Source organism: Ictalurus punctatus, chromosome 5 (assembly GCF_001660625.3).
Source record: "Ictalurus punctatus breed USDA103 chromosome 5, Coco_2.0, whole genome shotgun sequence".
Lineage (NCBI taxonomy): Eukaryota > Metazoa > Chordata > Actinopteri > Siluriformes > Ictaluridae > Ictalurus > Ictalurus punctatus.
The window spans coordinates 32310686-32337056 of record NC_030420.2 but is presented as its reverse complement, the minus strand read 5'-3'; the positions used below and the strand labels follow the sequence as shown (position 1 = coordinate 32337056).

At 43.5% G+C, this 26371-nt stretch overlaps 1 protein-coding gene across 1 annotated transcript; it reads right to left on the bottom strand.

Annotated features, from left to right (window-relative positions):
* Positions 1-1647: 1647 nt before the first annotated feature.
* Positions 1648-25156, bottom strand: mllt1a (MLLT1 super elongation complex subunit a). Its single transcript, XM_053680456.1, has 12 exons — positions 25026-25156; positions 17958-18138; positions 14958-15040; positions 13275-13418; positions 11743-11868; positions 9353-10051; positions 9025-9115; positions 8080-8191; positions 7628-7742; positions 6440-6517; positions 5583-5654; positions 1648-5361 (listed from the first exon to the last, which is right to left on the bottom strand). The coding sequence occupies exons 1-12, from the start codon at positions 25035-25037 to the stop codon at positions 5233-5235; spliced, it is 1842 nt and encodes a 613-aa protein (XP_053536431.1). The 5' UTR covers positions 25038-25156; the 3' UTR covers positions 1648-5232.
* Between the last annotated feature and the right edge of the window lie 1215 nt (positions 25157-26371).

The following is a 26371-nucleotide window of genomic DNA, read 5'->3' as shown; positions in this document are numbered from 1 at the left end:
ACTGCGCTACTGTCGGTGTACAACCCCAGATAAAGTCACTGCTGGTGCTTTTCAGATCATTATCACGTCTAGTGCTTTACACTGTAAACCCAGCAAAAACCCCTCCCGTGCACGGAGTACAAGTCGAGTTTGTAGACGTCTTGGCTCTCAAAGTGGGGTCTGTGATGCTCTGAACTTCCCTTTGCTGTCACACTATAAATAAATAAAAAAAAAAAAAAAGCTGTAAAGCTCCTTTGAGACTTTGTTAAACGCGCTATACAAATCAAACTGAATTGAATCGAATCGAAGCATTACCAGGGGAAATGCTATTATGGTCTGTATTTGAATAAATGTGCTTGATTTTTGGAACAGTTTGTGAATTAAATCTGTACAGAAGAGATCTGTAGTTTGTTTGTTTTAAACAGTTAAAGACGGTTCTGACTGTAAAAATCTGGAGAACGCCGGAGATGTCAGGGCTAGACCGATGAAGCTTTTTTAAATACCCAATAACTTTGAGCCATACTCGACAGTTAAGATCATGGACTTTCATGACTTTATGGACAGGATACTTAAGATTCTAGAGAACGTTTCGGTCGGGTTTTAATCCTTTTGCAGGAATTACTGCGTCAGTGCGGCGTGGCATGGAGGCGACCAGCAGGTGCACTGCTGAGGTGTTCTGGAAGCCCAGGGTGCTTTGAGAGCGGCTTTCGGCTCGTCTGTATTGTCGGGTCCGGACATGGCGTCCCAACTCATCACTGACTGTGGAAACTTCACACTGGACTTCAAGCAAGCCGAAGCGCTTCACGTACTTCTTCACTGCGATCGGGTTATTCTTCATCGTGATCGTCAACGTGCTCATCTTTTTTCTTCTTACAACCGTGTCTGAAACACTGAAGGATGAGGTTTGAAATAGTGCTGGGTGATATGATAAAACTGAGTGGAGCTGCAACAACTAATCGATAACGATCGGTTATGAAAATCGTCGTCACTTCTGCTCCGAAAACACTCTTCGGAGAGTAAATACTAGATTTGTGTCCAAAATTACGTACTATACACGTACACTATGCACTCTACCGTTTAGTGCAGTGATTACGCTGACCCCTAGTGGTCAGTGGTGTAATTGCTCAAATATTATTAAGGGTTTTTTTTTTTTTTTTTTTTTGGTAAATCTATCAAAACATATTCAAACGAGGTGTTTTTAAAATCAGTCAATTTGGTTATTCACGTATATCACATCAGCTGAGCCGACGATCGTTCACTGATGGATTTATTTTTAAATGTATTTACAAATGAAATGATAATTTGCAAATACCCATGAGTGGTAGACAAGTTCACGTGTCGCACTGAGGGATAAAATAAACAAAAGATCATCCAGAGAGTCGAATTAAATGTCACACCAACAATAAAATGGAATTGAACCTGGTGTTTGAACCAATCCCTGGGGGATGACGGGGTCTACCAACCAACCAGGGATCGCTAGGACTGTAGAATCACGATGCAAATATTATAATCGTCTCGCCCGGGCCTAATTTCAAACAACAAGGGCTTGTGAGAAACATATTAGTGCAGCTCACTTCTAAGTCACTTTGGGGTTTGAAATGTTTTATTAGTTTAAAAAATAAATAGATAAATAATGAATTCTACCAAAGCGAGCCAGTAACAGACACCTTTGCACTCGGAAAACGTATTTATTATACCTTTAAATCCACCACGTACACGAGGGAGTGTGTGAACAGGACGAGCGGAAACACTGAACGAGTATACGACTCGATGAGTTTATTAAATCGTATGACTTTTTTTTTTTCCTTTTTTTTATGCGATAAAAACATTACAAAGGTAACATGGTTCATCCTCGCGCGTCCCACTTGCATTAAATGACCACACGGTGGCACTGAATTCCCCACAAAGCTGCGACTTTGTTCCATGCGGTCTTTAAAAAACAAAAAAACAAAAACAAACAAACAAACATAGTCCGAACATGTTTAATCCCCAAAAACACAAACAGAGAAGCACTGACTGGCACGAGAAAACTCTCTCTCGGTCTCCGAGTGATATCCCAGGACGCACCGAGCGAGAGCGTCCGGAGAGAAAGGAGCAACCGGTGAAAGGGTGATTGATGACGTGACGTCCGGTACGTTTACTGTATACTGGGGAAGTGACAGCGGAGGCTCGCGAGTTCGGATCCCGGTTTCCTTGAGGAAAGTCCATGTGAACGTGGAGAAGAAGAAATGAAATGAAAAGAAACGAGAGGATTAGTGTTTAATGCTCCTTTTTAGCATAATTCACACAAGTACGTACGGATGAGTGCTGCACAGTGCGGCGGCGTCCGCTCCGTCACCCGGGGGAACGGTTTTGCTCGTCGAGGCTCGTAGTGGATTCTGAGGCGCCGCAGGAAGATAATTCCAACCGAAATGAAAATAAAAATAATAATAATAATAATAAAAAAAATAACAGTCTCGGGGCCTAACCTGCAGTCACGAACATGCCGACGTGAAGTAATAGAAACAAAACAACAACAAAAAAAAAACAATTAAAAGCATATTGCATGTAAATATCGTATAAACTTTTCTTTAAAAATACAGTTCAGATAATTAAGTACTCGAGTCACCACAGCCGAAAAAAAAGTGCAGAGGTATACAAATTAAAAAATATAACCTAATATTTAACATAAAAACACACGCTGACTGGTCTCGGGGGTCACTTCTCACAGAGACGTCAATCGGACTCCACGTAGCCCCGCCCACTTCTGCACACACACACACACACACCCCTCCCCCTCCCCCCATGACCCGTCCCATTTTATGATTCAAAGCGTCCGGTCAAAAAGTTAAAGAGTTCATGAACCCGGGCTTGGGGGAGTCAAAAGTTCATGCACAATAGAGGACTGGATGATTTGCACACGCGCGCACGCACAGAGACAGCTCAGATCCGATATCAGATCCCACACACACACAATTGGAGTTTTTAAATCATAAAAAAAAACTCTATAGTGATGGAACAGTCAGTCGTGAAACCATACACACACGCGCTCACTCTCTCTCTCTCACACACACACTCGCGCACACGCAGGGTTAAGGAAAGGGCGTCGGGGGGGGGGGGGGGTGTTGAGCCTCTCTAAGCTATTAGCATCAGAAAGCTGAACGCCGGTCGTGGAGAATAAAGAAGATAAACACGAGAGACACAGTGAGAGGGGGGGGGGGGGGGGGGGGGGGGGAAGAAAGAAAGTCTCCTCGCTCTTCGCTGTAGATGTCCAGAGAGGCTGCGCGTCTCGTTATCCTCAGATCATGACCACTTCCTCTTAACGTAACTACTTCCTACTGTGCGCGTAACGTGTCTCAATCAAATCACACGCTAGTGCGCGACAGGACAACTGGGCAGTGTTTGGGTCGACAAAACCGTCGGGTGTACAGTAAAAGACATGGACAAATCCATCAGTACGAAAGGGGCGGGGCTTGTAGCCACACCCTCCGTTCAAGCTAGCAAGTGACTAGTCGCGCTCGTGTAGGGCGTGGCCTGTCCGCAGATGAGAAACGTGAAACGTAGCGCCGGCCGTCCGCCCGCTCTATGATGAACTGTTGAAACAAACGACAAACGTCACGCGCAAATACGGTCTTCTACTTTCGCACGTCGTAAAGATTTTTATAATCAGGCGTGAACCGCGTGCGATTTGAGACACGGCCTCAGCTAACCTACATCGATTAGTGAATTCTTTCCACTGCGCAGAGGACAAACACTCGTTTCTCACTGGCTAGTCGGGTCTGAGATCACGAAACCTCGAATCTGATGCGATGAGGTGTGACCATGTGGGAACGTAACCATGCCGACAAGAATCGACGAGCAGTGCCCTTACGCTTCGCTTTGCACCGTCCGGTGCTAGACGTTACGGCATCTATAGGCTACTATCAAAAGCGGCATAGCGAGGAAGCGAAGAAGGACCGCCCTCCGAGACATAACCATAGCAACGACCTCAGACTAGTCGACTATTAGCCGAGTCATTTTCCCGGTTCCGATTCTCTCCGACGTCGCGTGACGTCTCCGAGCTAGATCGCGAGTTAAAATGTGTCACGTCGTAAATTTCGCCGTTAAGATAAAAGAAAAAAAAATTTTGGCACCCACTGATCAGCTTCACTTATTAAATCGGTAACCAAATTTAGCTTCGGCTTTTATGATCTCGCGATCACGAGACGTCGTTTAACGGACAGCCCGGCCTCTCTGGACGTCTTTCCCCACTGATTTTTCTCTCTTTCTCTCTCCGTTTAAACACGGTCCAGACGTGACGAGACGCAAAAACCCCTTTTAAAAAAAAAAAAAAAAAAAAAAAATTTAACATGATCCCCGAATACTTCCACACATTGCACACATCTATGTACAATATTCAAGGAGTCTCTAAAAGGCCTACTTGGCAAACACAGTCGTTAATACTCACTGGCGAAAAACCGGGAGACGCCGAGCTCCGGGTTTAAAGAGGACGCGGTCGGAGGGAAACACTAGTTTTGCAGGGGTCAGGCGTGGAGAAAGGAGGATGCGTGGGTGTGTGTGTGTGTGTGTGTGTGCGCGCTTCGTCAGCAACACCGAGGGCCACATGACGCTTTTGACAGCTTTCGACACTGCTCCTGAACGCAGGCAGTCGGCTGGTCGGTGGTAAAAGGCACTAAGCGCTAGCCCTAGGCGACAAAAGAAACGTACATTCGCTCATCTCTCACGTCTTGTTCATGTCTCCCGCCATCAAAAATACTTCTGTACAAAAATAAAAAAATATTAAAAAAGAGCAGGGTGTGAGAGCATGGCTACTTTCAGGGCGAACGCTCGAGTGCTGGAGGACGAGGAGAGAAGGAAGCATGAAAAAAAGGACAGGACGCACACAGTTCTCACACACACACACACTTCATACACACACACACACACACACACGCACACTTCATACACACACTCTTTAGCAGGCTGTGGTTTGCGTCGTGAGCAAACCCGAAAAGCGAGAGGACGGCCGTGCTCTTCGTCACACAGCGCTCAGGACGTCACCACGTCGACAGGAAGCGCCGCTCCGACTCCATCGTGACTTCCCTCCTTCTCTCTCTCTCAGTGTCTCTTCGTCTTCAGGACTCGTCGCTGTGGATTCCGTTCACGCCGCCGCTTTTCTTCCTTTCTTTCAATTTTTTCCTTTTACCTCCAGCCGCGCCTTTGAGCCCACCCTCAAGCCCGGTGCGGAGAATGAGGGCAAGCTCCGCCCCCGCCTCGGACCCGCCCCGCTTCCTGTCACGTGGCCGTGGCCTCGAGGTAGCTCTGCAGTTTGCGCACGGTCGACTCGTCCAGCGAGAACAGGTCGAAGTCGAACGTGGTGTTGGTGACGTTGAAGTGGCCCGTTTCCTCGATCAGGTTCACGATCTGCGGCGGGACAGAGAAACCGATCAGCTCGCAGATTTACACTACGCCAAAAAATAAATAAATAACCGCACAACTGTACACAGCTGTTTACATTTAATCAGCCTGATTTCAGACATTTCCATGTTATTCTTCCTCAAACCTTTAACAAGGTATTCAAATATTCACACACACACACACACACACACACACACACACACACACACACACACACACACACACACCTGCTGTAGGACATTTCGCTCTCTCAGTGCCATTAGTCTGCGATGGAGGTCCACCAACTCCTCTGTGTAAGCCTGAGAGAGAGAGAGAGAAAGAGAGAGGGAGAGAGGGAGAGACAGAGGGAGGGAGGGAGGGAGAGACAGAGGGAGGGAGAGAGAGAGAGAGAGAGAGAGAGACGGAGGGGGAGAGAGAGAGAGAGAGACGGAGGGAGAGAGATAAATATATCAGTAAAAATATTACACAGGGGAAAAACTGATATATAAAATGTATTTAATTATGTAATATAATATACTACACTATAATATAATAAGTTTTCTATAAATTGTAGAAGCTGGTTTTATTAGGATGCCATTTTATTACAATCGAGCACAATAAGCAGATTTTTCCCCCCTTTAAAATTTTCTTTTGGATTATGCTTTTTACATTTTTTTTATTGATCTCTATATTTAAACACAGGCGCACAGCCTAATAGGGTTGTTTTTATTGCATGTTTTGGATGTTGTGCTTCATTTAACCGTAGAGGCTGAAAACGGTTCAACGTTCACTCCATCGTGCTGCCGTTTGTGTTCAGGATCGTTGTACTTAACCTCGTGGGTTTAACCTTTTTTGTATTTGCCACGAGTTTGTGCTGTATGCTAATTTAAACCACTGACCAATCACAGTAGAGTATGTAAATAACATGCAAATGTTCCCCCATGTGTGATGGAAATACAGTCTGCGATTCTAAACGGTGCGTAAAACTAGGATGGATCTCGCCACGGCTGAAGTGAGGGGGAGAAGAAAAAAAAAAAGTTAAAAGCCCATTTTTTTTTACAATTTAAGCAAAGTGTAAAGTGCTGGAAGAAAAATGTGGATTTACCCTTCCTACCTTGTCGTAGCCCTTCTTCATAACCTTCTCCTGCCTCAGACACGGGTCGGGACTTTTCCTCCCCGTCACCTGAACAACACACACAGGGAAATTGTTTGTTTTTTTAATTATTATTATTATTATTATTATTATTATTATTATTTGTAAGTCATTTGACTACTAATCCCCGTTCTTCAGAGTAGCTCTGATACTGGCTTCGGTTGTAATCAGGAACCTAACTTGCGTGTAAATAAAGCAGCACTGAGCACGGCGTTGAAATGGAAAAGCCGAGAGAGAAATATGGAGAGAGACAATCAATGAAGAACGAGAGAGAGAGAGAGAGAGAGAGAGAGAGAGCGAGAGAGAGAGCGAGAGAGAGAGAGAGAGAGAGGGAGAGAGAGGGAGGTGTCCAGGAAGAAAAGTAGAAAAGCAAATAGAGGTGAGAAGAAATAAGCAGGTGAGAGAAAGTCAAGAGAGGAGTAAAAGAGAGTAAAGAGAGGTAAAGAGAGGAGGAAGAAGAAGAGAGAGAATATGGACAGACAAACAGGAGAGATAGAGGGAGTGGGGGGGCATAGGAGAAGGGTAAATAGAGTGCGAGGGGAAAAAGGAGAGAGGAAGAGGCAGAGAGAGAACCTGACAGAAGAAGAAGAGACAGAGGAAGAGCGTGCAAGAGAAGAAGACAGAGGGGCAAATAGAGAGAGACAGATGAAGAGAGAGAGAGAGAGAGAGAGAGAGAGAGAGAGAGAGAGAGATGGACAGAAAAAAACAAGGAGAGTGAGAGAAACAGAGAAAGAGGGAGTGTGAGAGAGAGGTGGAGAGATACAGAGAGTGAGAGAGTATGTGGGAGAGAGAGACAGAGAGAGTGAGAAACAGAGGGAGTGTGTGAGGGAGAGGTGGAGAGAGAGAGAGAGAGAGAGAGAGAGAGAGAGAGACAGACAGGTTAATTTCAACCTCATAATCCCCTCCAGCCACCTGTCAATCACTCCTCACCCTCACACACTACCAAGGACAACACACAAGGTGGGATTAGAACATTCACCCTCGAGGATGCTGTAAAACTGGAGTTGCTCCGTGTGTGTGTGTGTGTGTGTGTGTGTGTGTGTGTGTGTGTGTTTCATCCCCCTCCGAAACCACAGTGCCCCCCCCCCCCCCCCCCACCGAACGGAGCTCTCCGATTGGACGTCCTTGGTTTCGACTCACCTTATTATTATTGTTATTATTGGAGGCGGAGGTGTGTTTGGGCGCAGGGGGCGGCGGGTCACGGCCGGGTCGGTGTGGTCCGTCGCTGCTGTCACTCTCGCTGTCTAAACTCAGCCTGAAGATGGAAGGAGGTCAAAAGGTCAACTGTTCAAAGCGTATATGACCGGAATCCGTTTCGCTCGCGCCGTTCCCGGCCACACTTCAGCCGTGAGCAATCGGCTCATAAATCTTTGTAACCGCTGCTACGGATTGCGACACAGGGAGCGGCGAGAGGTGCACTCGAGTAAATGTTTACACTGCGCAAACAAATCTTTTCTTTCTCTCATTCCTGCTCTATACAGAGGCTTAAAGATCAACTCGGTCACACACACACACAGAGAGAGAGAGAGAGAGAGAGAGAGAGAGAGAGAGAGAGAAAGATAAAGAGAGAGAGAGGGGAATGGAAGAGAGACCTGGAGTCACGGTTAGGGGGGTTGTTCTTCACCGGCGTCTCGTCGTCCGAGCTGCTGTCGTCTTCGTCAGACTCCTCGGACTGCATGTCCTCCACCATGGAGCGCAGAGGTCCTGCGTGACACCACAACACCGCCCGCTTTTATCTTCTTCATCATCATCATCATCATCATCATCATAAACCAACAACTGATTCAACTCAACACAATCGTTCAGTGCGGTGATAAGGCACAGTGATTAAACGCTTTAAACTGTTTAACACAGGAGCTACTGCAGATTAGACACCGAGCACAAAATCAAGACGGTGACGATAAATAATAATCACATTCTCTTCAGCACTGTTATACCAACAAGGGGGGGGGGGGGGGGTTTAGGGGGATAGACAGAGAGTGTGTTAGAGCGACAATAAAGAGATGGGGAGAGTGAAGGAGACGGAGAGAAACAGACTGGAAAAAACGGTGTGTGAGAGCGATAGAAACAGTGTGGAAAAGAGAGAGAGAGAAAGAGGCAGACAGTGTATGAGAGTGAGAGAGACAGACAGACAGAGAGAGAGAGAGAGAGAGAGAGAGAGAGAGAGAGAGAGAGAGAGAGAGAGACACAGCTAGACAGTATGAGAGTGTGAGAGAGAAACAGTCAGAGCATATGAGAGTGAGACAAAGTGTGAGAGAGACAGAGAAACAGGTAGACAGTATGAGAGTGAGACAGAAACAGAGTGAGTGAGAGACAGAAAAAGTTAGACAGTGTATGACACTGAGACAGAAACAGAGCAAAATAAATGTTTGTCTACTGTCATGTTCAAATTAATGTGATGTTGTTATAGATGGAAAAATATTGCAACACAAGTGAGTGTGTGTGTGTGTGTGTGTGTGTGTGTGTGTGTGTGTGTGTGTGTGTGTGTGTGTGTGTGTGTGTGTGTGTGTGTGTGGCTGCCGCGTTGAGTTTCTCACCTTGGCCTTGTTTCTGTTGCGGCTCGAAATCAGAGTCAGAGCTGGACTCCGAACTGGAGCTGGAGTTCGACGGACTCGAGGGAGCCGACTGCTGCAGGGGCGACAGACAGACAGACAGACAGACAGACAGACAGACAGACAGACAGACAGAGAGAGAGAGAGAATTAAGATTTAATGACACTCGAGCAATGGTGCATCGATAATTAAACCCACTCACTGTATGCAAAACACACAAACAGTATTTTGGAGCAAATGTGAAAGGTTTACAAATTAAAGTGCGTGTCTAACGCTCAGTCTTCACCATCTGCAGCGCTGATCTCGCTCTGACCTCAGACTTGGACGAGAGCTCGTCGTCAGAGTTCGACTCGTCCGACTCGGGCGCCTTCTTCTGCTCTTTGACCTCTGGGGTCTCGGGTTTGCTCTTGATCCAGCAACCTCTTTGCTTTGAGCTCTTCTTCTCACCAAAACCCGTAGCTGGAGCCATGGAGGAGGAGGTAGAGGACGACGAGACGCGAGGGGAGGTGCCTGGAAAAACCCCGCCCCCTGAACTTTTCTGGCTTTCTCCACCTCCCTTTTTGGGCTTCTTAATGCTGGATTTGGGCGAGTCGGCATTGGAAGGGCGCTTGCTCGCCGATTTGCTCTCTGTCCCTCCCCCTCCTCCTCCTCCTCCTCCACCACCACCACCACCACCTCCTCCTCCTCCACCTCCTCCTCCACCCGGACCGCCTCCTTTAGGACTCGTTCCTTCCATCTTGGGCTCCTTCAGCGTCAGCTTGGGCTCTTTGAAAGCAGCTTTGGGTGGAGCTTTGCTCTCTTCTTTTACTTTGATCTCGGGCTTCTTCGAAGAGGAGGATGAGGAGAAAGACGAAGGTTCACGGCTGCCTTTGCTGCTGCCACCGTCTCGCTCTGCATCTCCCTTAGAGGAGCTCTTGCTCTCCGAGTCTTTCCGTGGACGCTCGCGGTGCTCCTTGGCCAGTTTGTGTGGTTTGGGGGCTTTAGAAATGCCGCTGTTATCTTTAGTGAGCTCCTGCAAAGAGAGAGAGAGAGAGAGAGAGAGAGAGAGAGAGAGAGAGAGAGAGAGAGAGAGAGAGAGATCTAACAGCTTTAATTCCAATGTGAATTACCAGAACAATCCCAAAACACCCTGCATGTCTATATTAGCATCTTCAAACAAAGCAGGAGGCTAAAACACACCACAATTCATTTAAATACCACATTAGCGGTGTGTTTTAAGTAAGGAATAAATCACAACAGGACTTGTTTTCCTGTATTTTGAAGACTTTCCCATGAAGGAAAACTTACCATTACTTTTACACTGACACTGGAGACTCCTTCCATAAAGGTAAAAAAATAAATAAATAAATCTTACACAAACTGTCAAGCGATTGATTCTACGTTTCTTTAAACCATTGTTTAATTAGTTTCTTATGAGTCTTAGATCATGTAGAGCGCCCGCCACACAAGTCCGTTAAGTAAACTCTTACTATTGAAACGATAATGATATATACTAGGCGTCGACCGTTAAATATATTAACTGTTAATAAATACTCAAGTAAATAAAAGACGTACATCCAAACCGAACCAAAAAGTAACACACCAAATAACAAATAAAAATAGAGACCAAAATGAATAATAATAATAAATAAAATTAAAAAAAAACACTTCAAATAACACAATAAAATTGGTCAGCGATAGTTTTTATTTCGCCTCTAGAGGCCGCTCTCGTACTGTATAACCACAGTGGACCCTTCTCAGCCGCTCCTGCGACGGATGCAAAACTCTCGGTGTGGATGTTTGCCGATAACGACAGTTAATCGGGATCAAGAATCCGACAGCTCTGTGGTATAACTACGTTTAGTCCTGTATGTTGACGCATTTGGTTTTGAAACAGGAAGTCAGGTCAGGGCGTGTCGAGGGTCCCACATAGCGCTCAGGAAACCTCGCACCCCCCAGAAAACCAATCTATAACGGTCAGAATTTGTTTATGGAGGGGTTATACAAGTTTAACGCGCTCTTCTGAGCGCAAAACGAGCCATTAGTGGGAGTAGGAGCTTTTCCAGGAAATGAAAATCTGCAGAATTACACCTGGAGTATCTACGGGCGAGTGAGCGGTACACGATCGGGAGTCAAATGAAAACCTTAGAACGGCGACATCAATTAGAACCGAATTATTTTTTTTTCTAGAGGAATCCGGACACGTGTTAAGTGCTGGAATGTTCCGAAGGCAATGGAGATCATGTAGAAAAATTAGACACTCGTTTTCAACAAACAATCTAAAATTAAAGTAATAATAATAATAATAATAATAATAATAATAATTTTATTTTGATTTTCATTTCACTTCTCGTATATACTGAAGGTCGTTTCTGAAGGTCGTTTAACATCCGTACCCGATTTCATTTCAACGCTTTAGCCGACGCGTCGGCTGTAAACGTTATTAAACATACGATTTAAAATGCTAATCCAAGATTATCCAAGAGCAAAAAGTGAAAGAATTTTATAAAAAGTAAAAAAGAGGGTAGAAAAAAAAAGATGATAAAGAGCGAGGGGATGATAAGATGATAAAGAGGAGGGATGAGGATGAAAAGATAAAAGTTGGGGGGAGGGAAAGAGGAAATGGTGAAATAGCAAAAAAGAGAAATAGTGAAACTTCAGGAAAATGGATTTAAAGTGAAGAATAAGAGAAGGAACGCGTGGCTGATGTGTAAGGTTACAGACCTTGGGCCCCTGTGAGCTTTTGCTCTTCTTGGGGTCGGAGAAGGCGGAGAGCGGGATTGTGGGAAGCATGGGGTAGTCTGGACTCGGCCTGGACACCAACTCCGCCCCCTCGGGCACCACGATGATCTGGGAAGGAAAGGAGAACAGCGGTAAAGCGGTGTTCCTCAATAACACACTCCTGATATCTAGCTTAGTGCCTCCTTTCCTGATGATGCTGCACATATCTAATCAACAAACTGGACACATTTGCAGAATCCAAAAATTCGATGACACTTTTTTTTTTTTGAGATGGCACGATATCACGTTTTCTTTTACGATACCGAGAGTATCGTCAGACAGCGATACCCATCTGTTTTTTGTTTTTTTTTAATAACTGAAGCACTTATAAAATACAGGATTTGTTTTGTGTAGAAATACAAATCAAGTCTCTTTATATGTAAACATTTCCAGTTCCAAAAAATTATTTTCCAAGCCCAATTGTAAACTTTTCCATTTGTTAAAGGAAAAGTCAGTCAGACAGTACATCAATAAGCGAGTCAGTAAGTCAGTAAGCGAGCCAGTAAGTGAGTCAGTAAGCGAGTCAGTTGGGTAAGTCAGTAAGGGAGTCAGTAAGCAAGTCAGTTGGGTAAGTCAGTAAGTCAGTAAGGGAGTCAGTCGGTAAGTCATTAAGTGAGTCAGTAAGGGAGTCAGTCGGTAAGTCGGTAAGGGAGTCAGTCATTAAGTCATTAAGTGAGTCAGTAAGGGAGTCAGTCGGTAGGTCAGTAAGGGAGTTAGCCACTAAGTCATTAAGCGAGTCAGTAATGGAGTCAGTCGGTAAGTCAGTAAGGGAGACAGTCGGTAAGTCAGTAAGGGAGTCAGTTGGTAAGTCAGTAAGGGAGTCAGTTGGTAAGTCAGTAAGGGAGTCAGTAAGAGAGTCAGTCGGTAAGTCAGTAAGGGAGTCAGTAAGGAAGTCAGTCGGTAAGTCAGTAAGGGAGTCAGTCGGGGAGTCAGTAAGGGAGTCAGTAAGGGAGTCAGTAAGGGAGTCAGTAAGGGAGTCAGTAAGGGAGTCAGTAAGGGAGTCAGTCGGTACGTCAGTAAGGGAGTAAGTAGGCAAGTCATTAAGTGAGTCAGTAAGGGAGTCAGAAGGTAAGTCATTAAGTGAGTCAGTAATGGAGTCAGTCGGTACGTCAGTAAGGGAGTCAGTAGGTAAGTCATTAAGTGAGTCAGTAAGGGAGTCAGTCGGTAAGTCAGTAAGGGAGTAAGTAGGTAAGTCATTAAGCGAGTCAGTAATGGACACGGCATTCACGGGAAGCAGGTCAGTGCGTTAGTTAGTTAGGTAGTAAATAAACAAAAACATTTCAAAAATTAAGATTTTGACCACAAAATTTGTTTCCATTTTAATTTCATACTAAATAATAATAATAATAATAATAATAATAATAATACCATGTAACACTTTATAAACGGCACACAGCTGCATTTGATTAATCTATAGAGCTAGAAGCAGTGATCATAAAGTTTTGTTTTTTCCCCTCCCACAGTCCTTCACTCACTCCTCCAGCTCTGACCAGTTTCTTGCGGAAGTCTCGGGTCGGGTTGTTGAAGGTGAGTTTCTCACAGCGCAGGTGATTGACAGGCGGGTTGCCCTCCAGGTTCAGGAAGAGGTCGTAGTTAAAGAGAACCTTTTTCGGCTCCTCCTGCAGCGAATTTAAAGTCGGGGTTACAACACAATTCACGCACACGCGCGCACACACAAAAAAATAATAATAATAATAAAACACAAATTCTAGCTAAGATACATATATCTAAGGTCTGAAAAAGCAAAGATTGTCTGAAAGTAGGCAAAGAAAGACCTAAGAGGAAGAAGGTCTGCAAGGAAGTTGATGTGGAACACAGGAATCCCAGAATACCAAATGGAGGGAAGGAAAGACGGAAGTTCAGACGAGAAGAACTTTGCAAAGAACGGACAGGGTTTGGAAATAAGGGAGAAAGTTTTGAAGGAACGGAGGAAGGTCGAAAGAGTAAGTGAAGTTTGGACAGGAGGAAGGAAGGAAGGATGTAAGGAAGCTTGGAAAGCAGGAAGGAAAGAGAGGATAACAAGAGGAAGGAAATTTAGAAGGATGGGAGGAGGAGAGTACAGTAGGATCATCAGAATGGAGAAGAAAGTTCTGGAACGAAGAGAGAAATAAAAATGGAAGGAAAAGAGAGGAGGAGGGACATCTGGAAGGAAGGAAGGAAGGGGAAAGGAAGGGTTTTTCAAGGAAGAGAAAAGAAGAACGGGAGGAAGTTCAGAAGAACGTTTAGAATGGAGGAAGGCGGTACTGAAAGGAAGAGACAAAAGACGTACGGGAGGAACTGAGTAAGGGAGTCTGGAAGAAAGGACGGAAGCTTGAAAGGAAGCGATGAAGTTCAGAAGGAAGAGAGAAAGGAAGTGAAGAATGACATTTTGTAAAGAAGGGAGGAAAGAAGTTCAGAAGGAAGCCCTGCAAGGTCCTGAAGAAGAAAGGAAGGGGAAAAAAAACTAAACGTTTAGACAGAAGGAAGGTGGTCTGGATGTCCAGAAGGACTGGCTCTTGATTTTTCTGGACATTTTGAAACGTGTCCGAGTGCAACAGGAACCCGACCGGAGCGTTTTAATAAAGTTCTCATTATGAAGCCGCTGCAAGCGATACGGCCCGGAAGGAAGCGCAACAGATAACAAGTGCTGGAGAGACCGCGTGGCCTGTAGAAGTGTTTATCAGACACTTCCATCTCATCTCTACTCAAACACACTGTGTGTGTGTGTGTGTGTGTGTGCGCATTGTCTCTATGAGCTCTCTATACACACTGCTGGAGATAAAATACTTCAATATGTGGGCAAAAGGAAGAACCTATGACCCTGAAAGGAGGGGAAACTGTGTGAAACAGATGTGTGGGTGTGAGTGAGTGAGTGAGTGAGAGAGAGACAGAGGAAGAGGAAGAAGGAGAGAGAGAGAGAGAAAGAGAGACAGATAGATGAAGCAGGAGAGAGAGAGAGTGGGGGGGACAGAGAGAGGGGGAGGGGAAGAGAGGGGGAGGGAGGGAAAGCGAGAAGAGAGACAGACAGAAAGAGAGAGAGACAGAGAGAGGGGGAGGGGAAGCAGGAGAGAGAGAGAGAGAGAGACAGACAGAGAGAGGGGGAGGGGAAGCAGGGGAGAGTGAGCGAGAGAGAGAGAGAGAGAGAGAGAGAGCAGTAGAATCAGACCATGTGCACTCACCTTGTTCTTAAAGTAGACCTCTATAGGCATTAGAAATCCTGCGTATCCGGACTCTTCTACTTTATACGGAGGCTCCTTACACACTGTACACACACACACACACACACACACACACACACACACACACACACACACAATCAGTCTGCTATTCTCCATTTCATAGGTCAACACAGCTCACCTTTGCCCCTGGCCTGCGGAGTTTAGTTACAACCTAATCTAATACACCTGACTCAAATATTCACACACTGCTGAGGTCTGGCAGAGACGTGTGTGTGTGTGTGTGTGTGTGTGTGTGTGTGTGTGTGTGTGTGTGTGTGTGTGTGTGTGTGTGTGTGTGTGTGTACACATTATATTTTGACTAGGATTAAAGGCAATGGGATGAAAGATCTCCAGAAGCAGCTCGGGTTTAATATGGTAAAACGGTTTAATTATGTGTACTGAAAAAGTAAGTCTATTACAGGAAGTTTAAAAAAAAAAAATGAAGTAGGATTCAGGGTCGTTCTCGATTCAGTACTGTCCAATCACATCTACTGTTAAACAGATAAACGGTGTTAGCTCTGACGCATCGGAGGCCACCAGAGACCAAGCTGTTTACAGTTACACAGCTGTTTTTCCATCTATCCGTACTACACTGTCTACAATACTACTCCATTCACTACAGCACTATCCATACTACACCGTCTACAATACTACACCATTCACTACAGCACTATCCATACTACACCGTCTACAATACTACTCCATTCACTACAGCACTATCCATACTACACCATTCACTACAGCACTATCCATACTACACCGTCTACAATACTACTCCCTTTACTACAGCACTATCCATACTACACCGTCTACAGTACTACACCATTTACTACAGCACTATCCATACTACACCGTCTACAATACTACTCCATTCACTACAGCACTATCCATACTACTCCATTCACTAAAGCACTATCCATACTACACCGTCTACAATACTACTCCATTCACTACAGCACTATCCATACTACACTGTCTACAATACTACTCCATTCACTACAGCACTATCCATACTACACCATTCACTACAGCACTATCCATACTACACCGTCTACAATACTACTCCATTCACTACAGCACTATCCATACTACACCGTCTACAATACTACTCCATTCACTACAGCACTATCCATACTACACCGTCTACAATACTACTCCATTCACTACAGCACTATCCATACTACACCATCTACAATACTACTCCATTCACTACAGCACTATCCATACTACACCGTCTACAATACTACTCCATTCACTACAGCACTATCCATACTACTCCATTCACTACAGCACTATCCATACTACACCGTCTACAATACTACTCCATTCACTACAGCACTATCCATACTACACCATCTACAATACTACTCCCTTTACTACAGCACTATCCATACTACACCGTCTACAATACTACTCCATTCACTACAGCACTATCCATACTACTCCATTCACTACAGCACTATCCATACTACACCGTCTACAATACTACTCCATTTACTACAGCACTATCCATACTACACCGTCTACAATACTACTCCATTCACTACAGCACTATCCATACTACACCGTCTACAATACTACTCCATTCACTACAGCACTATCCATACTACACCATCTACAATACTACTCCATTCACTACAGCACTATCCATACTACACCGTCTACAATACTACTCCATTCACTACAGCACTATCCATACTACACCGTCTACAATACTACTCCATTCACTACAGCACTATCCATACTACACCATTCACTACAGCACTATCCATACTACACCGTCTACAATACTACTCCCTTTACTACAGCACTATCCATACTACACCGTCTACAATACTACTCCATTCACTACAGCACTATCCATACTACACCGTCTACAATACTACTCCATTCACTACAGCACTATCCATACTACACCGTCTACAATACTACTCCATTCACTACAGCACTATCCATACTACACCGTCTACAATACTACTCCATTCACTACAGCACTATCCATACTACACCGTCTACAATACTACTCCATTCACTACAGCACTGTCCATACTACACCATCTACAATACTACTCCATTCACTACAGCACTATCCATACTACACCATTCACTACAGCACTATCCATACTACACCGTCTACAATACTACTCCCTTCACTACAGCACTGTCCATACTACACCATCTACAATACTACTCCATTCACTACAGCACTATCCATACTACACCGTCTACAATACTACTCCATTCACTACAGCACTGTCCATACTACACCATCTACAATACTACTCCATTCACTACAGCACTATCCATACTACACCATCTACAATACTACTCCATTCACTACAGCACTATCCATACTACACCGTCTACAATACTACTCCCTTTACTACAGCACTATCCATACTACACCGTCTACAATACTACTCCATTCACTACAGCACTATCCATACTACACCGTCTACAATACTACTCCCTTTACTACAGCACTATCCATACTACACTGTCTACAATACACCATTTACTACAGCACTATCCATACTACACTGTCTAAAATACTGTCTGAAACGATCTTTGAATACATAATCTAAACTATAATATAAAATATAAATCATTGCTGATGCTAGAAGAAGCTTTAAATAATTCAGTGACTGTTTGCACTCTAGTGTCTGTAAATCATCCAAAAACACACCAGGGCATTACTCAAGAGTCTCACAGTGGCTACAGAGAGAGCTTTATCACCCCCCTGAAATTAATGTCTGGCTACAGCACCGGAGGCCACGCCCCCATTCATTAGGAATGACAGGCCGACAGAAGCCACGCCCCCCTTTCTACATGAATCCAGCTCTCCGTCTCCTCACATTCAAAACCAACGGTGTTAAAAGGAATATTCATGAACGTAAAGCTGTATGCGTCCTGTAGACGTCCTGCGAGACGTGACGACGCGTTGGGAGCGGACGCACGCACCTCTCTTGGGCTTGGGGAAGCTCTCGTGCAGGCGGAAGATGACTTTGTCTACAAAGTGCTGGATGTCGCTGTTCTCGGGCCCTCGCACGAACACCATCCAGTCGTGTGTGAAGCCTTCGGATGTGGCCTTCTTCCGCAGCTGAGCGCGGTGGCCCAGTTCCAGTTTCACCTGTACCGTGCACTACACACACACACACACACACACACACACACCATTAAATTTAAATTAAAACAAAAACTTTTTCAAATGTCTTAGTAGTATTATTAGTACATTTGCTAGTACTGTATACAGTATATTACACTGTTCATATTACTACATTAAAAATAAATGAAAAAATAAAATAATTGTGTAAAACAACGGACGAAAATATCACATCGGGATTCTCGAAAGCATTCCAATGATACCTGACCTGCATGGCCACGTGTGTAGAGTTTGTTTATTTAAAAAAAACAATAATAAATAATAAATTAAAATAAATAAATAAATAAAAAAAATTTTTAAATCAACCAATAGTGTAGAATTTTTAAATGAATTTTTTATTTTTTATTTTTTTTGAAATTGATATTTTATTTAAAGTCTACAAAAATATAGATTAAAAAATTTTCCGCATGTAAAAATATCACCGAAAATGAGGGGGGGAAAAAAAAAATCATTTTTATTTGAATGGAAAAAAAAAAGTAAGTACAACAATATAAAACAAAAACAGCTGCATTACAAAACAAATAAATAGTTAAAAAAAAAAATGACTAAAAATAAAAGTCACAGCATCTCACAAAAGCATATTGCGCCATCATACCACAATGTTCATATCGCCTAGCCCTGCCGCTAATTATCTCCAATGAAGAATGTTACTAATTATTAATAAAAATAAACATTAGTGCTAATATTTCTACACAAACACTCCTCAGAGTAATAATTCTCCGTACATGTCGTTTGGTCCACACTCACCCCCTACCCTGCCCCCTACCCCTGTGAATGACACGCTCGAAGACGGTTAACGTCCTTGTTTAGCGTGTTGCGTGTCGCTTTAGTGGCAGTTTGCGATCGTAGACGCAGTCAATTCAGCGTAACCACAAACCTGCGTGCGAGTAAACAGCCCGCACGAGGCCAGTCTTTCCGCCTGTAAAACATGTCGATGTATTCGTTTTTGAGTCCCATGCCGGGTTTACGGCCTTTTCATTTGCAAAAATCGTCTCTTTCTGCTGCGTAACGAGCAAGGATATGAAGATATGGATATGTAGTGTACTTGTACGTGTGGTAATAAATGCTGCTTTTATCGGTCATTAATCAGAAGCCATTATCCCTCCAACACCACCACCAAAAAAACAAACAAACAAACAAACAAGCAAGCAAGCAAAAAAATAAATAAATAAATAAATAAAATCAAAGTGCGTCCTGCTTTTGTTTTAGATTAAACATATAATCCGTATTACAAAAAAGCTGCACGATTCCCCCGGTCGAGCCGGTGAGAGACGGCGCTCCTGCGGCTGGGAGATTTAAAACCCACGCTGGTCGTGATGGTTAAACTGGTGCCAGGCAGTGCGACGCCTCGGTGGGAGATGAGAGCGAGCGCGAGGGCGAGTGTGTACAGTCTTAAGAGCATTAAAGGGACAGGATGGACAGGACTGATGCCAGGGAGAGGATTGGCCTAGCTTTCTTCTCTAATCCTTACTCAGACTCGTTCTCAGCTCGGGTCATGTCTCGACACCTCGTTCTCTCGTTCCAGCCCGGCTCTTCGTCCCAGAATTCCATACATGTTAGAGTGACCCCCCCCCCTTTTATACTGAGAAAAATGTATCCATGACGACGTTTACACGGACAGCTGTAATCTAATTACTGACCTTAATCTGAATAAGACGATATTGTGATTAAGGTGTTTACATGAGTGGCTTTTAGAATACTCCTTTCATGATCCTGTGTTACGTGTTATAGAACATAGACGGATTATCAGCACACGTCATTACGTCCCCGCGCCACGCCGTCCCCTCAGGAATTTCGCGTATCGACGTACAGTTGGTCGTTACACGCACTCACTCGCTTTAAAGCCTGAAAAGAAATAACCCAGGGATAGAAAATGTGAGCTGAAGAAGGAAATACTGTCGTCGTCGTCGTCCCCCCTTAGTGTCAAACGTAATATGATGGAACATAAAAGCAAGAGAAATTAAAAAAGAAAAAAAGAAAACGAGTAGCAGTCCGTCCAGCATTTCACGATCGCAGAATCAAGGAAACGCCGCGATATTCAGAGGAGCTCGCGATTTTTCTGAAATACCGCAGATTCGGGACGAATGACGTCGTCGAAGCCGCCTTCGATTCACGCGCGTCGAACACGAGTACAGCCGAGCGGTCTCGTTCGCCGACGGACATCACCGCGAAAGACCGCGCAAAACAATCTACTTCGATTGCACCGATTCGAGCGGTTTTTCCGCAAAGGAATTTAAAAAATAAATAAATAAATAAATAAACAAACAAACAAACAACTTGCATCACAATTTTTTTTTTTTTTAAAGCCGCAGTGACATCGAGCATTTTTGGCCGCAACAAGGAGCAGGAAAAGAAGAAAAAAAAAACAAAAACTCCTACAAGGTCAAAGATTTCTTTATACGATCGTCGTGAAGCGTGAACAATAAAATGGAGCCTAAACAAACAAACACGAACGACATTCTCTCCGTTTTCATCTCCTAGTCCGGCGTGTCCTGAACCGTCCTCCCCGCCCAAGAAACGAGAAGACCGGGAAGCCTTCTGTGGAAAAAGCGCAGGAGTACAGATGGAAGAGATGAAACCAGACACCGTGGACACGTGAACGCTTTTAAAAACGCACCGCCGCGCAGGCCGTGGGGTGACGGCTGCTCCGCCACGGCGCTGCGTCGTCCCCGGTACGGTGGAGCGTTCTGTCCGGGGACGTTCACGCCACACGTACGGAAGGATTCTCCAGCGTCGGCGCTTGTAAAGCTGAAATATTAAACACGTCGCGAGTTCCGTCTGTTTAGCGCTGTTCCGCGACGTTAAAACGTAACGATAAACGTACATAAAAAAAATCATAAAAATCATAACACATCACTCTAACAATTAAACGATTGTGATGATCGGAAAACTGCAGCGGTAGAAGAGATAGAAAGACACTTCAGGATGCGCAGTTATTGGAAAATAATCAACTATTGAGTGGTAACTGTGACTCACTTCACTTTATTATAACAACAAACAAACAAACAAACAAACATCGCCACCCATACGTGTTTTATTCCTTACGCATTACTCCTTCTGAAAGCTTTAGCTTTGTTAGTTTTTTTTTTTATGACCGGTGTTAAATTATTTCATCACTGTAAGAGCGGAAAGCATTTTAAAAAGAACATCAACGCACAAATCAGAGCATTTAAACGCAGAACACCTTCGACGGATCGAGTAAACGGAATCTAATCGGTAATCCGGCACGAGTCGTGCGACACGGCTGCATTTCGTTCCCCGTAAACACGACGGAAAGTGTTCAGTTTGCCTTTTTTTTCCCTCTTCTGATCATCTCCGAAGATGCAGCTGCGTGACAGCGGATCAACACACGACACACACACCGCACGCCGATGAGAGACGCACGCCCAACACGTGGGCTCGGTTGTGTGGTGGGTTTTTTTTTTTTTTCTTTTTTTTTTACAGACATCAAAGGATGCAGAGTTTCCTCAGAAAACGTACAAGTGCTTTTCTCAAAACACGCATCTCAACCGTCTCCGTCTTCATCTCTACGATCTAGAACGTCTAACGACACGACGGCGTGATTTGAAGAAGCCGGCTTGCGCGACTGGGAGGCTTTCCTCGAAAACGTCGCCCAAGAAAAAAAATATATATATAAATGAAATTGTGCCGGAGAACCGAAAACGAGACGATTCATAGATCAGACAGATATGAGGAGCAAGACAAGTTACTGACATTTAAAAAAAAAAAAAAAAAAAAAAAAAAAAAAAAAAAAAAAAAAAAAAAAAAAAAAAATCAAAAGAACCTGACTTTCTTTCAGTCCATATTTGGACACATCCTGTTCTTTCTTCGTAGTAAATTTTGTTGCGATTTTAAATGCCATCATCGTGCGTCGACAAATGAATTGTATTATCTAGCTTCAGTCCTGCGTTTAGTCACCAGCAAACCTACATACTGAAGATCAAAAGATGTAGCTAGCATAAAAGCATAACATGCTGCAAGCTAGTTAACGCGCATTAATTATCCTCTTCGACTCGAGCACGTTATATTCGCGCTCCCGACAGCATCGTGGTGGAGCCGAGATGTTCCGTCCCAACGCCGCGCGTTATTCGCGGCTAGCTAGCGTCTTCCTTTCTGTCAGTTTGTTAAGCGGTGAGGTGACGGTTAGTCGCGGGAGCGCATCTTTTTAATCGGTCCGTTTCCACGTATGCCGTGACGCGCAGCGAGATGGAAAGCTACTTTGATATTCGTGTGAGGAAAGTGCCGCGTATTCAGAACCGTCTTGCGCACGAGCTTGAGCGAGCTCCTCGTTCTTATTATAGAAATCCGAGATCGACGGATCTTTCCTGAGCAGGAGCGTCCGAAACGGGGTTTTCCCCAAGAGCGTCCAGGCTAGAGCGAGATCGAATAATACAGCAACCGGTACACATTTCCCTGCCCCAATACTACCGGAATTTCCATAATAAACATGTATTCGGAAAATAAATCAAATAAATAAATAAATAAATAAATAAATAAATAAATAAATAAATCATGCACTGTATAACATCCGGCTAAATATCAGTGACGAGAAAAACCCCACGCGTCCCGCGATACGAGTTTCAACTGCTGCGTAAAGAGCGTGTTTTATAGAGTACAACGCAACAAAACGCGAGAGAAACGTTTACGCGGCCGCTTAACAACCCGCAGAGGTCAGCTGACGACCGGATCATCATCGTGCATGTAAACACACCCGGGGGATAAAAGTGTTGGAATTCGCAGTGTGATAGATCTAGTCTAGAAAACATGGCGGCATCAGGCCGGCGGCCAAAACGAAACCAACCGTTTCATGACGATTGTTGGGAATGATTACGGAAAAAGAGGTCATTTTTCATTTCTTTATAATACAAAATCTAAATAAAAGATCAAATCTATTAACTGTTCGTTTTTTTTTTTTTTTTTGAGAACAATATTGACCTAAAATCTCTTACACCGCCTGAATTAATCACGTTGTCGTTATAAACTAAAATGGAAAGCGGACAAAAACCTAACTAGCGTGGCAGCATGTAGCACTGCTTAGCCACAACATAAACTTACTTGTTTGTTTGTTTGAGTTCTGATCAGCAATATCGTCGTGTACGCTAGCTAGTCGTCGTGTACGATAGCTAGTCGGCGTGTATGAGCTGGACTTTGTGTACGATAGTTAGAGGTCGTGTACGATAGATAGTCGCAGTGTATGATTGCTAGTCGTCGTGTACGAGTTCGACTTTGTGTACGATAGTTAGAGGTCGTGTACGATAGCTAGTCGCCGTGTACGATTGCTAGTCGCAGTGTATGATTGTTAGTCGTCGTGTACGATTGCTAGTCGTCCGACTTTGTGTACGATAGCTAGTCGCCGTGTACGATAGCTAGTCGCAGTGTATGATTGTTAGTCGCTGTGTACGAGTTAGACTTCGTGTACGATAGTGAGTCGCCGTGTATGATTTAGACGTCATGTACGATAGTTAGAGGTCTTGTACGATAGATTTTTTTTTAACCTGAAAAAGCATAATAATGTGAAGTAAAATGGCGACCAGAGACTAGAGAGAACATAAATTAAAGACACATGATTTTCCGACACGTGCTTTCCGCCTCATAACTGAGGCGATATGTTTTTGTTAAGTGATATTATGGTGGGGTTTTTTTTAAACCAAAAATGTACTAACAGTAGCCCTAAAACTACGTTTAGCCCCGATAAACAAGTAGTTTTAGTCGTGAATGTGCTCAAAGGTAACATTTTGTGAATAACTTTGAATAAAACCAAAAGCACAAACGCGTCAACTACAAATCTTCCGTTGAAGTAGCCGACTTCGGAGCGTTTAAAAAAAGAGTGTGTGGTGGTCGATTTGGGACGCACCCGGGAAAACCCGGCGAGGGAAAACGCAGCAGGCGTGGGACGCGTCACAAATCGCGCATATCTGCACGAATAAGTGCACTGCGTCGCGTGGGGAATAATGACACCAGCGCCCTGCGTAGTGCACTACCTGTCCAATCAAGAGTGGTTTGGAACCCAGCCGCGTTTAGATGCAGGAATTTCACAGCTAGAGCGAAATCAAACGGAAATAATATTAATCATCAGTAAAAAAAAAAAAAAAAAAAAAATGCGTTAACGTCATTTGTAAAAGTTTTTTTTTAATAGCAGTACATTCTTGTTGTCGTATTTCAGTGTTGTATTTTTATAAGGAGGTGTCAGCTAATATTAATCCCAGGTTGACTTTCTCATCTTTGGAAAAGACGGAAATTGTTTATTTACTTATTTTAAAGCGAAAATTATGGACGTACAGCATTCAAACAAAAAATAAAAACAAAACACCGGCTTCTAGACATTGCAATAGTCGGTTAGCTCACTAGGCTAAATAGCTTCAGACGTGGGTTTTTTTTTCAGTATCAGTGCAATCACGATTATTATTACTACTACTACTACTACTACTACTACTACTACTATTATTATTACGATTAATGTTCAAAATAAAAGACTTTGCAACCTTATGCATGCTTAGTGCAATCACCAAACCTTTCTCACACTTACTCACACACTTTTACATTTATGTCGTCAGTTGTGTCGGTTTTAGAGGCCGGGTCATGAGACAAGCCAAAAATGCACATCTCTGTTTACATTGTGTGTAAGAATTGTAGCCTCTTTAGCACATCCGCATGCTATTGTGTGTGTATGGATGCGTCTAAATGCTGATATAGCTGCTAGAAATTCATATACAAGTGGCTTAGCTTGGCTGCAGGGTGTGTGTGTGTTGTGTGTGACTCCTTTTCACCAACCAACCCATTACATTACACCCAGCCCCGATCTTAAGACTCCAACAAAACCTTTCAAAAAGTGAAGAAAACAAAAACAAACGCCGGCTCCTCATTACCTGATCCTCCATGTTCCTCGGCTCGCCTGGTTGTTGTGTTTATTTACAGAAGCCGTGTTTTCTCAGGCCGTTGTTCCTCCCGACTCATTGTGTGTCAGTTTCAGCCCCCCGAGAGAAAAAAAAAAAAAAAAAAAAAAAAAGAGAGAGAGCGAGAGAGAAAGAAAAAACCGGAAGCCAAACGCGGCCATTTTTTCCCCCCTCCCCTTTTCTCCCCTTTCCTTCACTCCTGGCTCGCGCGCGATAACAGGACAGCACGTTCAACCAATCAGAACGGAGCATCTTTGAACTTTAACCAATCAGATGAGGGAAAGGGAGGGACTTCCCTATTCAGAGACCGGTGTTTAGAAGGGGTTGCCCGAATTGCAGTTTACGGCTCTCAAATATCTCGATACTCCCTACGTAGGGACACTTCATAAGACAGGAAATAATGTGCTATACTCACTATTTAGTGCCACAACTAGCCGACAAGGAGGCATTTGGGATCCAGCCTTCGCTTATCCTGCATACGGGAGTCTTTTAACATCAATGTAACACAATAATTTTATTTGATTTTAAAAGAATAAGCAACTTTTTCAAAGCTCATATAATATAATGTAATATAATATAGTACATGTTATTCTTGCTTTATATATATATATATATATATATATATATATATATATATATATATATATATATATAAAATGCAACCTAACAATGGTCAGTTATAATAATCTATAATCTATTTACAAAAATAAAAATACACTATATATAATAAATAAACAAATGAATAAATGAATTATTGGCAACTTTCATTAAAACAAACAAAAAGAAAAGTTTTCTTAAGTTTTCTATCTTCATCTGGTCTTTACTTTACACCTTTTTTAAAAAAAAGAAAATTTAATATCACACGTTCAACACGTTTCCTAAAACATCATAAACAAAGTCTTCACAATGTTTCATACATTTTCTTTATTTCAATCACTAATCATTCCTCTTAAACATATCTTCAACTTCATCCATTGTAATGCTTTTGAAATCTTTTTAATATTAATAATGTTCTTGCGCTACACCCTTGCCTTGTAAAACACTGTTTCAAAATTATTTGCCCCCTCGCCCCCCAATAACACTCGGTATCACTTGACCGTAACACACGACGCCAATTTGTAGTCCGAGTGACGTTCTGAAATCTTCAGGGTCGTCGTTGTTACAATTTGATACTTTTATACAAATAATTTTCCCCACTGTGATAAACAACAAAGTGATTTTGCATGTATGCAACCTCACCTTCATACCCCAGAGAAACCGGAAGTTTTCAAAGGAAACAATCAAGTTCTTAGATTTATTATAAATATTCTTTAGGGGGG